This window comes from Coloeus monedula, assembly GCF_965178545.1.
Source record: "Coloeus monedula genome assembly, chromosome: 4".
Lineage (NCBI taxonomy): Eukaryota > Metazoa > Chordata > Aves > Passeriformes > Corvidae > Coloeus > Coloeus monedula.
In genome coordinates this window covers 14,251,977-14,270,479 of record NC_138784.1, presented here as the reverse complement: position 1 = coordinate 14,270,479, position 18,503 = coordinate 14,251,977, and the positions used below count along the sequence as shown (strand labels likewise).

Sequence of the window (18,503 nt, the reverse complement as noted above, 5' to 3'; positions counted from 1 at the left end):
TGCAGAAGTTGTTTTGTATTGAAGTATATCCACCTAACCATGCTCACATATCATCCAGCAGGACCCACTAAAGACGCAGCTCTCTTCCGATATAAATGCCAAAGGAACAAGATTAAAATAATGAATTCTTTTAAAAGCTAACATGAAAAAACACACTAAACCAGAGTTTTTTTGGTAGTTGAAATCACTTTTATTTGTGAGGAACGTCACCCATGCTGCACAGTTTCAAATAGATCTTAACAAGGAACGCAGAAGTTTGTCCTCCCCATGTCCTGCAGTGAACAGGACTGGCACAGAAAAAAAAAAAACTCACACTTGGGAGGTTTAGCACCAGCATCCAATAAAAAAAAGCATTTTATTTCAATTTTAGTTCTTTGGTTGGTTTTTTTTCCCTTTTCAGTTTGATACCAAAAGAAAAATTGAAAAAAATCAATACTAGCAAAACAGTGAAATTCTAGGGAAAAAAAACCCAAAAAACAAAAAGCCCCACAGTTGCTGTTGAAACTAGGGAGGTTGTTCTTTCTGAATCTCGCTCTCTTTCTCTCTTCATGCATCTATCTTGTAGGCGTTCCCTGGATCTCAGCTGCTGGTAAATTTTGTTTTCTTTTACATTTTGGTATTTCAAATCTTTGCTTTCGTCATCACTGTTGATAATTTATTGCTTGTGTGTTTCTTTGGTGTTACTTTTGAGTTGTATTTTAGGACACCTGTTGAAGAGCCAAATTTAAAAAAGCAATGCAGTTTAAGTTTCACTCTCTCATTAAACAGACAAGATGTCAAATGAAAAGATGATAGTTACAACAGGCAGGATAAGCATAACTGGCCTATCCTGCCCATAATCAGGATCTTTCTAAAATGAAGTAACTCATCAGCAGATGCTATTACTATACAGATCAGAGAGCTTCCAAGAAAAAAAGAAATCAATTATAAAGCAAAACTTACTTTGTGACAAACACAGAGGCAGAGGAGAGAAAGAAGAGAAAAGCAGCATCTTGGTTTGCCTATATAGCACTCTCAGAACTTATCACAAATACCAAGCCATACATAAGGGGATGTGGCCAGAACCCTAGGAGTATACACAACACTGCTTCCATTGGAAAACAGGAACTAGCCATACTCCTTACCTGAGTGATGGTAAAGGTGCCTGGGGAGCCGGACATTACTCAGCACCACTCTGCTCTGTCACTGGAGCAGGATTTTCAGCAGGTGTTTCAGTTACCTTTGTCTGAGACACAACAAACTCTTATTATAGGAAAAGGCTGACCTCCACACCCTTCCTCTATTCAGTGGTACAGCCAGCATAACCCAGGTCTTAAAACAAACACTAAACTTTAGTGTTTTCTGGAGATTCCTTTTTCTTGAATTTTTGAATTTTCTTGAATCTTGAATTACTCCTGTAATTGAGTATTACCCATCAGATTCTGTCAAGGGAACACCTGAAGTAGACACTGGATGAAAAAATCTTTCCTCAATAAAGTAGAAGCTGTGTTTGCAAGAAGTTTCCTGAAATCATCTGGTTCAAACAGTTCAAGAAATAGACCTAGAGCATTCAAATCCATCTCTCATGCTACATACAGAATTAAGGTTTAAGGAAGTGGGAAACACAACTGTTTCCACTTCAAAAAAAAGTTGTCACAGTCTGACCCCTAATTAAGAACTATCCAGAAGCAATCCCTATCCCGCTGGTGGTTTCTTTTAAGATACGGTGCTTATTCTCCAAGAAGGTCAGAACAAGCAGACAAGGACATCAGCACATCAGATTTGGTCAATCAGACTTACCCAGTACATGAATTCACTTATTAAAAACTCACACAGGGCAGAAGGTCTTGAGCATTCACCCCTTAAAACCTCAGTCTCTGCCACATAGAGTCATAAAATGGTTTGGGTTGGAAGGGGATCTTGAAGAGCACCTCATTCCAACCCCCTGCCATGGGCAGGGATACCTTGGTTGCTCAGAGCCCCATCCAGCCTGGCCTTGGACACTTCCAGGGATGGGGCAGCCACGGCTTCTCTGGGCAACCTGTGCCAGGGCCTCACCACCCTCACAGGGAAGAATTTTTTTCCTCATATCCAGTCTACACCTACTCTTTCAATTTTAACTCATTCCCCCTTGTCCTGTCACTCCATGCCCTTGCAACAGTCTTTCCCCATCTCTCCCTTCAGGCACTGGGAGGCCACAATGAGGTCACACTGAAGCCTTCTCTTCTTCAGGCTGAACCATCCCAATTCTCCCAGCCTTTGCTCCCAGGAGAGGTGCTTGTGGCTCTGAGCAGCTTGGTGTCCCTACCTCTTTGCCCTCCTGTGCTGGAGCGCTGGCAGGGCGCGGCCGGCGGCGGTAGTTGTAGGGGCGCCGGTAGCCACGGCGCAGCGGCTGCTGGCTCATGGCATTGGCCTCGTGATGGTTTTCCTTGTTTTCAGCCTCTCCAGTCGCTGGGGCAGGGCGTGGGCGAGGGGGGCCTCTGACGGGGCAGAAAGAGGTGTTAAGTATGAAAGAAGCCCAAGAAAGGCTAAACTACTGTAATTATAACCCAGCAAAACCTTCCATAACCAAGTATCATCCTCAACAGTTTTGAGCACTGACAGACCATCCCTTTGGGGTTTGGCTGGCATATAGCTGGAAAGAAAAGACAAGGAAGGTGGGTGTCTCTTCCCTGCTGAAGCTCCATCACCATATTCTACTGTATCCTGCAACGAAGATGCTGTGAGACCTTTTGAATTGCTGGCTAGGAGAAGAAACAAGCCAGTAGTGGCCACACGGGCTGATTGTGCTGTTAGCCTTGGCATGGCTATATACCAGCCCAGTTCTATTCCTCATTTATGGTGCAGTTCCTGCAATCCTCCTCACTTCTACCTGCAGACCATTCCTGGATCTTTCCTCTTTGCCTCATGTTGTCCCTCTTAACCATTTAGGAAAAGCGCCTATCACAGGTGAGCTGGACTTCATTAACAGTAAGCTACCAAGTCCATGTTCTTGATGCATACAGAGCATTTCACCTCATTTCCAGTATAAACAAAGTATGTTTATAAACTGTCCAAACACAGCTGAATTCCCATTAGCTAATCCACAGCTCCCTAGTCCCAAAAGCCAATTTAGCTTTTCCAAAGGAACATAACAAAAGCACTAGTGTGATTGGATTTAGTGCCTGTAAACAAAAGCAATACTTCGTGAACTCAAACAGAAGCATTTCTCACTGATAGGATGTACCATTCCTCTCACAGGAAAAATGCATCAGAAACTCGAAAGCTTCCATTAGTCATGGACAAGTTACTCAGCCGGTGATTCAGCCACATGACATGCAAAAGACTCACTGGACTTGCTATGGTGCTATCTCTGACTCCCCAAAGCTAATGAAGACTTTCAGGAATTAAATTTATTCAGCTCAAATGCCAACAAGCAGCAAGCATCAGCGGTATCCCATTTCCCACAGTCCTAGATAAGAGAGCCAAATTGAACATGAATATTCATAAACAGAAAAGCTCAAAGTAAAGGTGGAAGGCTTGTGGTTTTAGACCCAGATTCCAAAATGATGGATCCATTGTGCATGGAACAGGCAAGTCATTACAATTAAGAACAACCTTATTATCCCTATCAAATTCAGCTTGTTGCTGCTCTTGCACTGTTATTTACCTCTTTGTTTTTGAGCAGACATGCACGTGAAAAATGAGGATTACATCATTTCTGTAGTTCATCTCTAAATCCAGTGCTGGAATTTGACTTCAGCCCAGGATGTGGGTGGCTTTCTGGGCTGCAATTCCACATTTACCAGCTCACACACAGTTTTCACCCATGAGCACCATCCCAGATCAAGGATTTGGGTTATTGCTTGTCCAGGAAAGAATGAGTGTTCAGCTGGGAGGACATGGACCCTGCAACTCACTTCAATACGCTGCTCAGTTGTGAAAAGTAATGGCATGCAAAGAATTCTTTGCCTTTTCTGGGCCATTATGATTCTGAACATACAAGCACATGAGACAAATTTCTCCTAGTAATTAAAATGCTTCTCACTGTCCCTACCATTTGTGTAGGTGTTCCCACACGTGGAAGCCTGTATAGAACACAAAAGCATCTGTGTAACTGAGCAGAGGAACTGTACAGACCTGCGATAGCGGGGACGGTAGGTAGGATTCCTGTGCACTTGCTGAAGTTGCCCTCCTTCTGTGACCCCATCCTTGATTTCTCCCTCACCTCCCTGCCACCAAAAGAAAACAAAAGTGTTATATTTGACAGGCAGTATAGTAACCATAACCCTGAATGCAAGCTCAAAAACAATATATCAGGACAGAAACCCCAGCATATTGAGTAAAAAGAAGCAGCAGATTCTCAAAAGGCTTTAATTTGGGCAAAGTTAGAATGAGGACAAAACAAGACCCAACAGTCCTGCCCCTGCTCCTCACAGACTAAGAAGCTGTTCTTCTTAGAAACAGTTCTTTCTGATGCATATTTAGTGCATTTCAATAATGACAATGCACTGTAAGGGGTAAATATGTTATGGAGAGGCAGCTATTGATCAGGACACTTCTGAATTTGGAAAGCTAACAAAGACATCACACAGAAACTTGACACAGGTCACTTCACATTCTACACAAAGCCCCATTCCACAGGGAACCCCCACAAAAACATCAAGAAAATTTAAGATAGAAAAATTGTATTACCTCACATCACTCTTTCTACACAGTCTTTTCAACCTTTCAGAGATGCAGTGGTTATCTTTCCCCTTTAGTTGTTAATTGATAAAGCTGCATGTTGGTTTTTTTGGGTAGTGTTTTTTTTTGTGGTTTGTATTTCAAATGCCAGCTACCAGTAATGTCTGTTTCACAAAATGTTACATGACTTACAGTTCCCACTGTATTCCTCCCTTTAAAAGAAGGAATTTAAGAAGAGATCTAGAAAAAGAAGTGCATCTTCTGCATCCGACCCAGTAGGAAGGAAAAGCTGTAGCCTCCTGACAGCCCGTGGTAGTCTACATTCAGTTTGACATGTATCCTTCCCATTCTGGACAGCCGTTTTAACCACCACAACCATACTCAATTAAAAAACCCACAATCATCTGTGATGTTCTCTCATGTATAAAACTGATCAGGATAAGTAAACATCCAAAGGAACTAGGATAGATAGTAGGAACAGGCAGCATTTGACAGCAGTCAAGGTATAATTGAGAGACTCAGAACTCAAAAAAAATTACACTTCTCAGTTTACAACAGCCTTATACTACTTATCCACTTTGCAACATCAATCTGTTCTGTTTTTGTCAAGATGCTTTGTACACCATAACTTGAAAGTTTATTAGACCTATGTTGCACAGTCAGAAGTGCCTCAGACAGTCAGATGAGAAACAGCTCTGCCTGCATTGTGTGTGGCAGCAGCAATGCAGGGAAATTGAACTCACACTCCGAGGTGGTCCCCGGCGTCGGCCAAAATAGCCCCGTCGATAGCGGCGCCGGTCTGCAGCGTAGCGGCTGCCTTCCACGGGGACTCCATCTGGGCCAGTGACATTAGCTGCTTCTGCACCCTAAAAGGACAGAAGAAAGGCAGCCAGAGGGGTGTAAGAAAAGAACAACCATCTACAGGGAGAAGTTGCAACAGGGAAGAGGCTTTTTTGCCTAAGTTCTAAGCTACAGTGATTCCTTTCTCCCATGTAGTGAAAAAGCAGGTTTGTTATTCCCAACCCCTTAACCAAGAGGTATTATCATGACTTAAGATACTGAAATCCTATCTAACAGGCTGAGTTCAGAGGAGGAAGCAAGAAGTAACTGATTACAGAGACAAAAAAAACCCCAAAACCTCATAACCCTCAAAAATGTTCAAGAAAGAAGCATAAGGAAATTGAAAGCTCTTACAGTTATTAAGCTACCACACTCCAAGACAAATTCTTCCGGGCCATATATGCCTCAGTTAGTAATTACTGGGCAGGCTGTAGGCTTCAAATGTTCTATCAAGTAACAACTGCAGATTCTAGACACGCTAGGATGCGGTTTACTGTAGAGTTTTGATACATACCTAGAAATATGTCTTAATGAAGCCTTTAAAAAGCAGATCTCCCCCAGAAAAGCTGTATGAATGCCATCTACCCAGGGACAAACACATCAGATGGAGACACTAGAGACACAGCTAAGGTTCTGTGTGATGTTAACTCTGTTGGACCACACCCTGAGGCTCCATTATCTCTCACCTTCTCTCCCTCGACCACATCAAATTCTACAGTCTCTCCATCACCAACACTGCGCAGGTACTTCCGTGGATTGTTTTTCTTTATGGCCGTCTTGAAAGGAAGAAGATACATAAAAATATATTATTTTATGTTATTTATCTTACACATTCATAGCCCCACAGATGAGGGAAGGGCAGTATTTTTCTGCTACAATTCCAACTCTACACACGAGAGCAGTCACCACACCAAGATATTTCAAATATATAGACATCTCTTATTTCACAGGCCCACCAATACCCAGTTCAAGGTTTCCTCTTTTCTCACTATTTATGAGTTTATAAATCAGCAGCTGCCCCAGGATCTGCTCTGTCCAGCATACTGAATATGGAAATTATTACAAATCTCCTGCATGAATAGAGCTCATACTGAGTGTTTGATCTCCTCCAAGCTGTACCAAGGCAGCTCTAGCAGCAAGTGTGACCCCTGCCTTCAGTCATTAGGAGACCTGTAGACCATCTAGAGAGAACTTAAGATCCAGAGCATTTTTGTAGAAGCATTAATTATATGGTATAATGGCAAGTCATGGTAACTAGGAAAGAATTACTCTAACTCTGGTGTAACATGAGTTAGCATTTTATCTAAGCATCATAAAGGAAACCCCAGTATAACTCGGGTTATATGTTCCTACTATATAACACAGCAATAGTACCAGAACAGACAAATGCAATTTTAGCCATCTCCTGGACAGAAGCCACAAAGCACCACAATAATAGCTATAAATAATACTATTATTGTTATATAAAAATAACAACATGGGTTTGGATCAAAGCCAGTTGTACACCTCCTCAGACCCACAGGAGCACTCAAACCTCCAGGAGCAATTTTCAGTCTGTCAACTACAGATACCTTGTACTCTGTGGAGTATTTCTAGGATTCCACAACAGGCTGTTAGCAAGACAAGCCTACAATCTGTTCATTAGGCAAAGCTTCATGAACTGGAAGATCTCAGGGAGAAAAGACCAAGACATACATTGTACAAGCTAATCCAGTAGCTATTTTCTTACTGAAAGATTATTAGCTTGCATTAGATTATTAAATAGCAATTCACATTAAGTTTCCTGGTCTGGGAATCTTTAGTTAGCAGGAAGAAGGGAGGTGCGGAGCCAGCAGAGAGAAACACACATGGAAACACAGGGCATAAATCCGGCTTAAGAAATGGGACGTAGGGCAGAAACAGAAGAGCCAGTTGCCCTATCTGTCTGCAGTTCAAGAAAAACTGCAGAATGACCATCAATGGAGCTGTTACCTTCGCATAGCAACAACATTCAGCCAACAACAGCCCAAAAATATTTCCACCTGAAAGAAAAATTTATTCAGTTTAAAGCTCATCTTGACTAGTCTAGGAAACCTATTTTCCTTGCTGCTGAATAGAGTCTCCCTTGTGCTTCAGGCGACAGACCAGCATGTCATTCTAGCCATACCTTTCCCTGTATCCTGTAGCATCCCTGAACAGCCTAAGGAAGGATGCAAGAGTGTACATACTATTATTAGCAAAAACATCCCAAGAGGTTTATCTTTTTTTAAATACAGAAACAGAATGAGCTGTTCAAGTCAATTCCTTTGGGAATTACTTTAGCAAGCAGAGACTCCACAATTAGCTCAGATAACTTTGTTTGCTTTCTGCTGACGTTTTAGTGTAACTGTCCCATTTCTAAAAATCAGAAAGAGGTGTTTGCTTTTCCATAAATGTTATATACTAGTACTAAAACACTTAATCTGCAGCAAAGTTAATGATTTAGTACTATTTGTACTGAAACAACTGACTAAAACTCATAGAAGACTTGTGCTTTGCATATGACAGATGTCAATAAGCTGTATTTCAAACTCCTTCCCCTTCCTTGTAAGCACAGAAGAAGAAAGGACTAATAAATTTCTTTTCAGCAGAGAGTTTACTTAAGATTGATGAAGCTCCTCAGATATCCTTCAAATAGCATAATGGAAGATAAAAGCAACAGTATTCCACTTGTTCTGTTCCCAGCTTTATGGCCAGAAACTTCGAGATTCCAGATCTGCAACTGCCAACAGGAGATAGAGGCTGCAGTAGGCTGGAGCTTGTTTTATAAAGGCAATCAGGAAAATTTCATGTAAATCCTAGAAATCCAAGCAGAAAATATACAGCTTTACTACTTCAGCTGCAGATAAACACTGCTGAAATAAGCCTCTAACAAGCCTAAGCTCTAAGCTTGATGAAAAGACTTTTACTCTGTGTATCCAGAGGGGAGAGAGCACTATTCTCCCTGTTACTGTTTACCAGCATCCTGCAGGCTCCAGCTTCTCTAACTCAGAAGACAGATGTTTCATATTAACAGACAACACTCAACAACAAAGCCTTTCCTTTCCCATGGGGACACTGACAAACACACAGCTACAAGAGCCTTCAGAGCTAGTTCAGGTTCTTGTTTGAAAGAGTTCTTTCCAGATGCTCATACCATCACATCATCAGCACATCCAGCATTGTCCCAGAAACAGCCAGAATTTGTTACTCCAATTACTGGTGCAGGTACTCCAGGCTGTGCACAATCAACTCATGCCAGTGAGGTCAAGAGAAAGAGAGATTAACAACTCCTCACTGCTCATTGATTTAAACTCTAATTAAATGGAACTTCCCTGGCTGCTGACACTTTTCCTGGTGTTAAATTGCAAGACACACTGCAGCCCACGAGGCAGATGGATCCCTGTTGCTCACAGCACCTGTAGCTGACTGACACAGCGCCCTGGACAGCACCTTGCACCAACCAACCAGGCAAGGTGAAGAACTGCCCTTCCCAAAAACACTGCCTGGGGCCCCTGCAAGACAAAGGGTTAACTCAAAGCAAGCCATGCATGCCCTAAAAAGAAAAGCATTTTAATCTGTACTAGTTATAAATAGCATCCAATAGCCAGACACCAAGCACTAACCCCCATTCCAATCATGAGATCGCCCCATACGGATGCACGCAGGGGAGGCAGGGAGGAAGCTCTATCTATTCAACTAGGTCAGCCTTATTCTGAAGGGATTAGGAGTGTAATCCAGCTCCTCCCAGGCACGAGGGAGGGGCAGAGCAGGCACTATGAGTGCAGAGGGAGCTTGAAGCAGGATGTTTGCTCACAGCATGGATTTGCCTCCCTTGTGGACAGCCCCATCAGGAGCTCTGGCCAGAACATCCCAGGCTCTGGGAGCAAGCACATCCATGTACAGGATGAGGAACATTCGACTGCAGCCAAGCCAGAGCAGCACTAGAAGCGTCTACTCTGCCATGCTCAGCCTGCCAGGAGGGTTAATCCGATGCAGGCCTGCACATGATGTGGTATTTCTGAAACAAAGCCAGTTTTGCTCACCCCAAAAGGACTTCAGCCACAGGAGGTGGGAAGTGCCCACCTCCACCCCCTCCACACACACCCACCAGTTTACATTTAGGGGAATAATCTTCTCTACAGGTAAAGGAGACAAAACAGCACAGATAACACTAGCTTTCTGTTTGGGTCTCAGCTGGCAGCCTTCCCAAGCAGAACAACACTGATCCATATTATCTGTCATCAGAACAACAGCCATTTTCCAGGACAGTGTCTCACAAGTATCAAGGAAACCTCATTTGTCTTTAAGGCAGTGCTGCCTATCCAGAACATGTTTCTCTTCCAGAACTCTTCCCACCCTCCTCTGGATACAATCCTATGAGACCACAGATGTGTCAGCATGCCCACAGCACAGGCTGCTAAGGAAGGAAAATGACCATTGAAAATTGGTATATGCATTGACAGCTCTTGCTCTCAAGTCCACCAGCCGAACCAGGAATGTGTACTGTGCACACTTACCAACATCATCTTTACTCATAACAGGCACTAGACTTACCCCCTCCCAGCTTCAGCCAGGTTCAGCTAACAGGTGTACACCCTATGACCCAGAGAAACAGTTACCACTATTTAGTCATCAAGACACAGGAACTAAACTAACTCTCCGTGTTGATTCATCAGCTAAGGATATGTGTACATACCCCAATCGTGACCAGCTCTGGAACAAAATTCCTGGTTACATTTGATAGAAATAGTGTCACTTATGCCACAGAGAAAGTGCATGATTTCAAAGATCACATGAGCCTGCAGACATTTTATACGGGACAAACTCTAGGGGCAAGATTGCAGTTTCTGGTGAATGATGCAAAACCAGATCTAAGCCAACTAATCAGTTGACATCAGCATGGAGACAGCAGCCTCTGTCTTGCCATTATTTGCCTGCAACCTGAGAGTCACAGTATAAACTTAGAACAGCCTCCTGACAGCCCAAGGAAAGCTAACCAATAACAAGCCGCTGGGCAAGCTCTCTCTGCTTGGGCACACTTGGCACACAGCCTTCCTTCTCTTCTTCCTAAGAGCAGCTGCCTCGTGCAGAAACAGCTGATGGCAACCCAGGCTGGTCAGGAGCCAGACTAGATCACTTTCTCTCCAATACCAGGGAGGGCAGACAGAACAGACCTGCAAAAAGAGGGTAGGAAGAAACAAAGGACACAAGGAGCATGAGAAAACAGAGGAAGGACAGACACCAAGTAGAAAGATATTCAGACCAGTCACCTCACCAAGGGGAGACAACCAAACAAAAACCACACCAAAAAAACATCTTTAGTGTTCCAACTGGAGCAGACAAAAAAGGGTTAAGAAGGGTTAAAATACCTAGCCCTTCACAGAGAAGGAAAACAACCTAATATTTCTCCCTGAAAATTTCAACATACACATCCACTCAAGTTATCTGCAGAAAATATTCTAAGGAGAAGCCAGGACAAGGTTGGGTAGCTGTTGCAGGAAGCTGCATTAGAAACCTATCATAGTATGCATCTCTAAGCACAATCACTGCTGTCTTACCTGGTGAACAAAGACATCTTCTTTTGTATCATTTCTGTGAAAAGAAAGTGAGAAGTCGTAAGAGTTTAGACTAAGGAGACTTAACTAGAAATTCCTCACTTTTCAAGTGAAACCCTCCTTCTCTCAGCCTGTAGCACATGCCCTGAATTCCATACATTCTGTCTAAGCCTATGCTACCAAAACCCTGCTCTGAACTTCTGTGATCATTTGCTTGAGAACAGAAAGGACTCCTGGGTCTTCAAAAGCGTGAGAGGATGGGGGAGGTTCTCCATAATCTTCTGGCAAACATTCAGTGTTTTCTTTTTATGCAGGGCAGAGTTAATGACTGGGCTGCTTGTTTTTCACTACTCTAACTCCCCAAAAACACTTCCAGAGGGACTGCAACCTGAGCTGTTACCCCAGAGGTCAAACAAGACTGGCCACAGCTGTTAACAGATCTCCTTTCAGTGAAACTCAAGGCAACCAGGCACAAGAGGTGTTAGGAGAGTCCACAGGAGGAGAACCCAGACATGAACATGAGGTTTTCTGGATTAGGCCAGACAGCTCAGGCTTCCACATGCAAAACACGAAGATAAGTCTGAGACCTTGAATCTGTGTTCCCACACAATAAGAAAGAGACTAAGCCCTGCCATCTGTTCACTCAATTCCTTCTCTCCAAACAGAACAGGTGGGTCAAAGAGTTTGTGAAGATAATGCATATTCCCAAACTTGCTGTCCTGGATTGAAGCAACAGTAGATTTCATGTTAGGAAGAACACTAAGTTACTACACCATAACCAGCAAAAGGCTCTTACATCAACTGCTATTACAGACTTTAAGAGGACTTCCTAATTAAAACTTTTCTTCCAATCTTGTGGAACCCTGGATAATAATCTCCAGAGACTGAGATTAATACCACAACTGGCTTCAGATCCATGAACATGGGGTCTTCTACCCCCTTCTGCACTGTCCAACTTACCCAAATCTACCTGATGTGTAACAGCTCAAGGACTTGTAGAGTGAAATAACTTGCCAGGTATGATTTTTGGAAGACAAGTGTTCAGCATGCAGGAGTTTCATTCCTCAAAAAAGCACATAAGACATTTAAGCCCCTCAACCCCAAAGATATTTCAGCCTTAAAACCCAGAGCTTCCTCCAGTAAATTGGAAGCCTGGGTCTTCTGCACATAAGGTTGCAGTATGATCAGTCTCACATACAGCTGTTTGGACTCTCAATTCTATTCAGAGGTTTATTTGTGCCCAGAGAAGAAGGAAAAAACCAAAAGATTCAAAGAGAGAATTTCTATGAAAAACAGGCCTAGCATATTTTCCGTGAGACACTATCACAGAATCTCAATGAGTATCCACAGGAGGTATTCTGAACAACCAATTAACACTAAGTTTTCCTGAAAGTATTTCCCCTCATCCTCCTACCTTTCTCAGGCCTTCAAAAAAAGCCAGGCAGTCACTAAAGAACATGCAGCTTATTAAGAGTGTAATGAAGTAAACATGAGAAACAGGTAACAGACCAAATCTGTACTGAGTTTGACCCTTTCTGTTTTCTCCCCATACACACAACCTTTGATTGAGGGCTGAGGTGTTTAAGAAAGAGTTTGCTGAGTGCCTGGCCTAAGCTGACTATCAACTGCATGAACTTGTAGTCAGGTCCTCAGACCTCTGTTACAATTAGTAATACATGGCCTATCACGTGTACCATGAGTCTTAGTACAGCATAAATACAATTATCAGAATTTAAACATACCTGTTGATAAAGCCATATCCATTTCTGACATTGAACCACTTGACTGTACCAAGAACTTTGGTGGCTGGAAAGAAAGTTAAAGAAGTTAATCTAAAACATAAGAAAGCACAGTAACACTATAAAAATACTTCTATAATTGCACATGAAGTTGCAACCAGACTTACTCTGTTTCCCTAACACTCAAAGTGTGCCTTCACCTCCCAGTTCAGTTTATTCTAATGCAATAACAAGACACAGTGCTTTAAAACACTGTTTTTCAGCCACAAGTTTACCACACAGCACAAAGCCTAGCTCTATTTTCAGAGCTGACCATCCAGCCCTTTTTTTATTTCTTATCCCAGAAATGGGCAGCAAACCTGAAAATCCCTCTGCCATTCTTCAGTTCTCTTTAGGTTAGTAGCTAGACATGAAACACAGCTGAAGGAAGCTGTTTAAAATTCCTCTCTTTCACTTAAATTTGCCCTTCTTTCTTCCTTGGAAACCAGAAATGCCCAAAGAAGCTGTAGCAAGTACTGTGCAACCCTCTCAAGTGGAAAGGCAGCACATCCTTACTCTGGAAAAGCTCTTTCTTGCATTGTCAGCATCATGCTAACCAAGTAAGACCCCACAAGACATTTTATTTTTTAGTACACCTGCTGCTAAGATAATCTGTGATTGCTTAGTTATAAAGTGACCAACTTCATGTTCCATGGCTTTCAGGATCAAGACAAGCTCCTGTCTCAACAGTAAAACAGCATCTACTTAAAAGCCACACTGCAGTGTCTTATAGGATCTAGCAAAACCTGTTTCTCCAACTTACAGGAATGTGTAGAAGGAACTCGACACTGATGGAGGCAGTTCAACTCCTCCTTACCTCACAGCAACTCGGTGGACACCACAAACTTGTACTTTTCAAACCTCTAGTAAAAGAGTTTTAGGCTCTGTAATTTAAGAGCTGTTACTCGTTACCACAGCTTGATCACAACTACCTAAACAACTTGTGCAGTACTTACTTGAAAAGGGTTCAGTCACCTACAGATGACTGCTTGCTAAAAACCTCACATACATGTTTTGGGGGTGGCAGGAACTTAAGAGGCAATTAAAAGGAAAACAGACTAGAGAATCTCCAGTTCACAAGTGCAAGCCACTCTGCTAGGGGCAAGAGCACACTGTAAATTGTTACCTTCATCTACCCTACACCTGTGTTCTTTCCTAAAGACTCACAAGGAGATGACAGAGCCAGCCAGACCTTTAGTCTCATGTAGTCTTGCCATTCTCATACACTCCTCAAGAACGTCTGGCAACAGCAGTGCATTGTAGCACTGCTGCTGTTACTACTTTCAGTAACAGGCCACTTCACATTGCCCTTTTAGAAGTGAAGTTTTTGGTCTTCTTTAATACACTTTTTAGTAGGAAATGTTCTTATTTAGAAGCATGAAGTCTTAACATGACCGAGACATTACCTAGAAAAAAGGACTCTGCCTAGTACAACATACATTCCCAAGAGTTCTTGTTTACAGGAACAGAAAAACATTGTTTCAGGGCCCAACAGTGATTCAGTAAACAGTGTTCAGCACCAGTATTTATAGCTGTGCTTTTAGGTTTAGTTTCACAGGGACATCACCACACACAGACACTTCCTGCTACCACAAAGGCATTGGCTACAAGAGCTCCCTGCACTCACACAAGTCAACAGGAGGGGTTCAGGGGGAACACAGAAACAGAGCCAACAGTAACTGCATGTTTCAGCCTGCTTTGAGAAACAATGCCAATACCACTACTTCCCTCAACATCATCCTTTCGCTCCCCTGCAAAATAGCTTTGGAATCTGTTGGCCTACTTGAACCACATTAGGAAGAAGCCTAGGAAGCATGACAAACACTCTCAGAGGGGTCAAGAGGCTGGGGAAGGAGAAGTAGTAAAAACTTACTCTGTGGCCAGCTGGCTGCTGCTAAGTGGATGAGTATGCACAGAGCTTAAAAACAACATTGTTCCGGGGGGAAAGTTCAATACATTCCCCCTAAGACAGTGTGCTAGAGAAATACTATTTCCTGCAGACATTTACAGTCTCCTCTAAGTATCACTGTGGGCCAGAAGACCCTCAGACAGCAGCATGACACAGAACATCCATGGCACAGTCACTGGCAAGCCTGAGCAGGGAAGGCTGGCAAGGAGTAGGACGAGCGCAGAGGAAAACACAATAACCAGTTACACTGGTGAGTCACAGAAGGCAGTAGATGTGCTGACGTACATCCCACCAGCAAGTGGAAGCCCAAATATTTCTACAAGATGCTGTACTCTGATGCTATCAGAGGAAACAATCATCAGCCACTCCTACCCGTGACAAAATAGCCTTTTAACAAGGAGAGCCAAAGCTTCCTGTGACCAGGAGAAAAGAGAAAGTTGAGTAACCTTTACCCATATTCCTAGAAGTCAGACATTTGGATGGCCTGAGCAAGCATAAGACAGTGCTTTAACGGGATCTCTGTAAAAGGCTTAAGTGAACATAATTACACAGGTGACCATTAACAGGGACATGTGAAGTGGACTTTAACATAAGTCCATCTTCAATTAGCATTTACAATGATCATTTTCCTCATCATTCCTAATAAAAAGCTTGCCTAGCAATAAGGCCATTGTGCAAAACCATCACCACGGTGGTTTTCGTTTTCCTGCTAGTTCAAGAACAGCACTTCTACCTTCACTTCCCCCACCCCTTCTCTCTAAGCAATAGAAATAGGTGAACCAGGTAAAAACATTACCCGAAACAAAACAAGCCACATTAAGGCAAGAAGCAGCCAGATATATCAGCAGGTATGAATGTGCCGATTCCTGTGTACTAATTACTGACAAATGAGGTAAGGGGGGAAAAAAAAGAATCACAAAAGCTGTGCCTCCAGTCTCTGTTTTGCTAGAATTCTTCCTAACTCCACTCCAGAGAAATCCTTCACCTGATTCCCCTCTCTGTTGCAGTAAGATCTCAGTCTTACCCTTTAGAAGAGAAGGTCCTGTTTATCCCTTAGGGAAGTTTGGGACTCCACACTATAAGTCAGCTTCAACTCTGCCTTTACCAAACACTTGAAGCTACACACTTATAAACAGTAGACCCTATCGGCAGTAGCTTGAAGATTGAAGTCTTGTCCTTTTCAACAGGCCGATCCCATTTAATTACAGTGAAGAGGAGCCACACTTGCTATGCACCGGGCTTGAGCACAGAAATGGCAACATAGCATTTTGTTTACCTTTTCACTGATAGTAAAGCAGAAACTAAACCCCGCCCCCCCGCCAAAACCTCAAAACAAGCAAGCCCCGCTAAACCTGGAAGCATTACTCAAGCAGGATTCTTTACGGATAGAAAACTTGTGCCGGGACCTTAATATTAAAGGGAGGCACAGAGGGTTCGGCAGCAGCCCTTCCCAGGGGAGATGCCGCCGGCAGGTGCCGGGAAGAGGCCGAGCCCGGCTGTGCCGCACTCGCTGTCCCGCACGCTCCGGGCCGATGAGGCACACCCGGGCTCCCGCCCAGCTCCCGAGCGCGTCACGGCCGGCGCCGCGCGGCTCCCCCGGCCCGCGAGGGAGGAGGCGGCGGCCCGGCCTGACTCACCGCGGGGGGGCGAGCGCGCCGGCCCGGGCTGCGGGCGGCGGCCGCGGGCGGACCCCCTGCCCCGCTGCAGGTGCGCCGCCAAGTTGGGAGAGGGAACCGAGACTCACCCAGCACTTTCTTCTCCGGCTCGGCCGCCACGGTTGTGGGGGCGGCGGCGGCTCCGGGGGCCGCCTCAGCAACGGCCGCACCCGGCGCGGCGGCGCTGGCGGGGCTCTTGGGAGCGGCGTCCGGAGCGGCGGGCGCGGGCGGCGCGGCAGCCGGGACGGGCGGCGCGGCGGGCGCGGGGCTGGCGGCGCTGGTCTCCGGCGCCTCGCTCATGGTGCCGGGCAGAGGTGTTGAGGGCTCGGCCGCGCTCGGTCTTACTGCCCCCAAAATGGCCCCGCCGAAGTTTTAACACAGTCAGCGGGGGCCGGCGCGGCACGCGCGCCGCCTCATTAGCATTTAAAGGGACCGCGCCGGCAGCCAGAGGGCGGTGCTGGGTGTGCGTCCCGTGGTGCGCGTGGGGCGGCACGGCACGGGGAGAGAGAGAGCGACAGCCTGCAGCTCCTCGTGCGCCATCTGCAACTTCTTCGTGAGGGGAAGCGGAGGGCCGGGCACTGATCTCCGCTCTCTGATGGCCAGGGACAGGGCCTGAGGAGAGCGGTGTCAGGGAGGGTTAGGTTGGGTATCAGGGAAAGCTCCTTCCCCCAGAGGGTGCTGGGGCACTGAACAGGCTCCCCAGGGAATGGACACGGCCCCAAGGCTGCCAGAGCTCCAGGAGTGTTTGGACAACGCTTTCAGGCACAGGTGTGGGATTGTTGGGAACTGTCCTGCGCAGGGCTGGGAATGGGACTCGATGATCCTTGTGGGTCCCTTCCAGCTTTGGGCACATTCCGTGGTTCGGGGACATGGAGTAGCACGGCGCGGGTGAGCGCTCTCCGGCCGCTGTCCGTGCCTGTCCGTGCGGACACGCGTGGCCGCGTGTGCCCACAGGCGTGTCCGTGCCTCGGGCTGTGCGCGGCCCCGCTCGGGCGCTGGAGGGAGGCTGCGCGGGGGCGCGCAGGCGGGCGGGTCCCTCTGGGGTTTGCGGTGCGGGTGTTCCGCGGAGGCGGGAGCGCGGTGCTGGGGGGTGCCGAGGGGGCGCGGGTGCTGCTGAGGCGCTCTGGGGTGCGCGCATTGGCGCGGTCGCTCCTATTTCTTGCCACTTTTCTCAGGTCGGCACTTTCATTCCCGTGGTGTCCTACAGTTCGCACCCCCATGGTGTTTAGTTTTCACCCCTGCTGTCGCATTTTCCTGCCACTGCCCTTATAGCTCTGTTGGCTTTTTTCCTGTGTCTTCTTCCTTTTCCCTGTCCTCACAGTTTTTGTACAGCCTCTCCGAGGGTCGTTTTGGCGATGTTTCTACTCTCTTTTGCAGTTTGCACACACCAGCACCCCATCCTTATTCCACATTCTCCCTATATCACTTTCTGCTTGTGTCCGTCGTTTTCTACCAGATGGATGCCTGAATTGAAGCCTCAGGAACATGGTCTTCAGCACTCTCTCCACAGGCAAGAAAAAAAAATGTTTCTACACTCACAAAGTTTTGCCTTACTTCTCTGTGTACCTGAACACTCAAGGGCATGGTCCTGGTTGTTTTTTCCCTCATCTGCCCTCCTGATCTCCACTTCTCAACAATTCCTTGGTAGTTCTTACAGCTGAAGTGAAGGCCTTTGGAGAGCAACCCTTGCTGAACAGCCCTCAGACAGCAATGCCAGCATCAGCTCCAAAGCAGTCTCAGACGAAGCAGTCACTGGGAAGACCTTAAACTGCACAAGTTTGAAGCTACTGAAACTGAAACCCTTCAGGAACCTTAAACCTGGATTTGCGAGTTGACAGAGCAAAAAGGAAAAAATGCTACAACGCTGTAAAACAGACCCTCCCACAAATGCAAATAGAAACTTGGCTACTGTGAAGACTGATGATGGACAGGAGAGCTGTTTTGAAATTCAACCTCCTTTCAGCACATTCAGAGGTATTTCCACCCAGACAGGCTTCACTACTCCCAATGCAATTACTTAAACCATTTGCAGTGTACCAGGTGGAAATTGCTGCTATTGCAGTTCTCACTGCATCCCACTGTACACATAAGAAACAAAAACTATTTTTTTATCCCATAGCTT

General features: G+C 45.3%; 1 protein-coding gene across 1 annotated transcript; it reads right to left on the bottom strand.

The window, feature by feature from the left end:
- Positions 1-336: 336 nt before the first annotated feature.
- YBX3 (Y-box binding protein 3) lies at positions 337-16,725 on the bottom strand. Its single transcript, XM_082280493.1, has 9 exons — positions 16,471-16,725; positions 12,782-12,845; positions 11,043-11,076; positions 6,171-6,260; positions 5,388-5,510; positions 4,099-4,190; positions 2,288-2,459; positions 1,125-1,225; positions 337-707 (listed from the first exon to the last, which is right to left on the bottom strand). The coding sequence occupies exons 1-8, from the start codon at positions 16,679-16,681 to the stop codon at positions 1,160-1,162; spliced, it is 852 nt and encodes a 283-aa protein (XP_082136619.1). The 5' UTR covers positions 16,682-16,725; the 3' UTR covers positions 337-707; positions 1,125-1,159.
- Positions 16,726-18,503: the final 1,778 nt, after the last annotated feature.

Coding starts and splice junctions, on each gene's coding strand:
- YBX3 (XM_082280493.1), bottom strand. CDS start 16,681: ATGAGCGAGGCGCCGGAGACCAGCGCCGCCAGCCCCGCGCCCGCCGCG. Junction 11,077..12,781: donor GGATATGGCTTTATCAACAG/GTATGTTTAAAT, acceptor TTCTTTTCACAG/AAATGATACAAAAGAAGATG. Junction 5,511..6,170: donor ATGTGGTCGAGGGAGAGAAG/GTGAGAGATAAT, acceptor CTGTCCTTTTAG/GGTGCAGAAGCAGCTAATGT.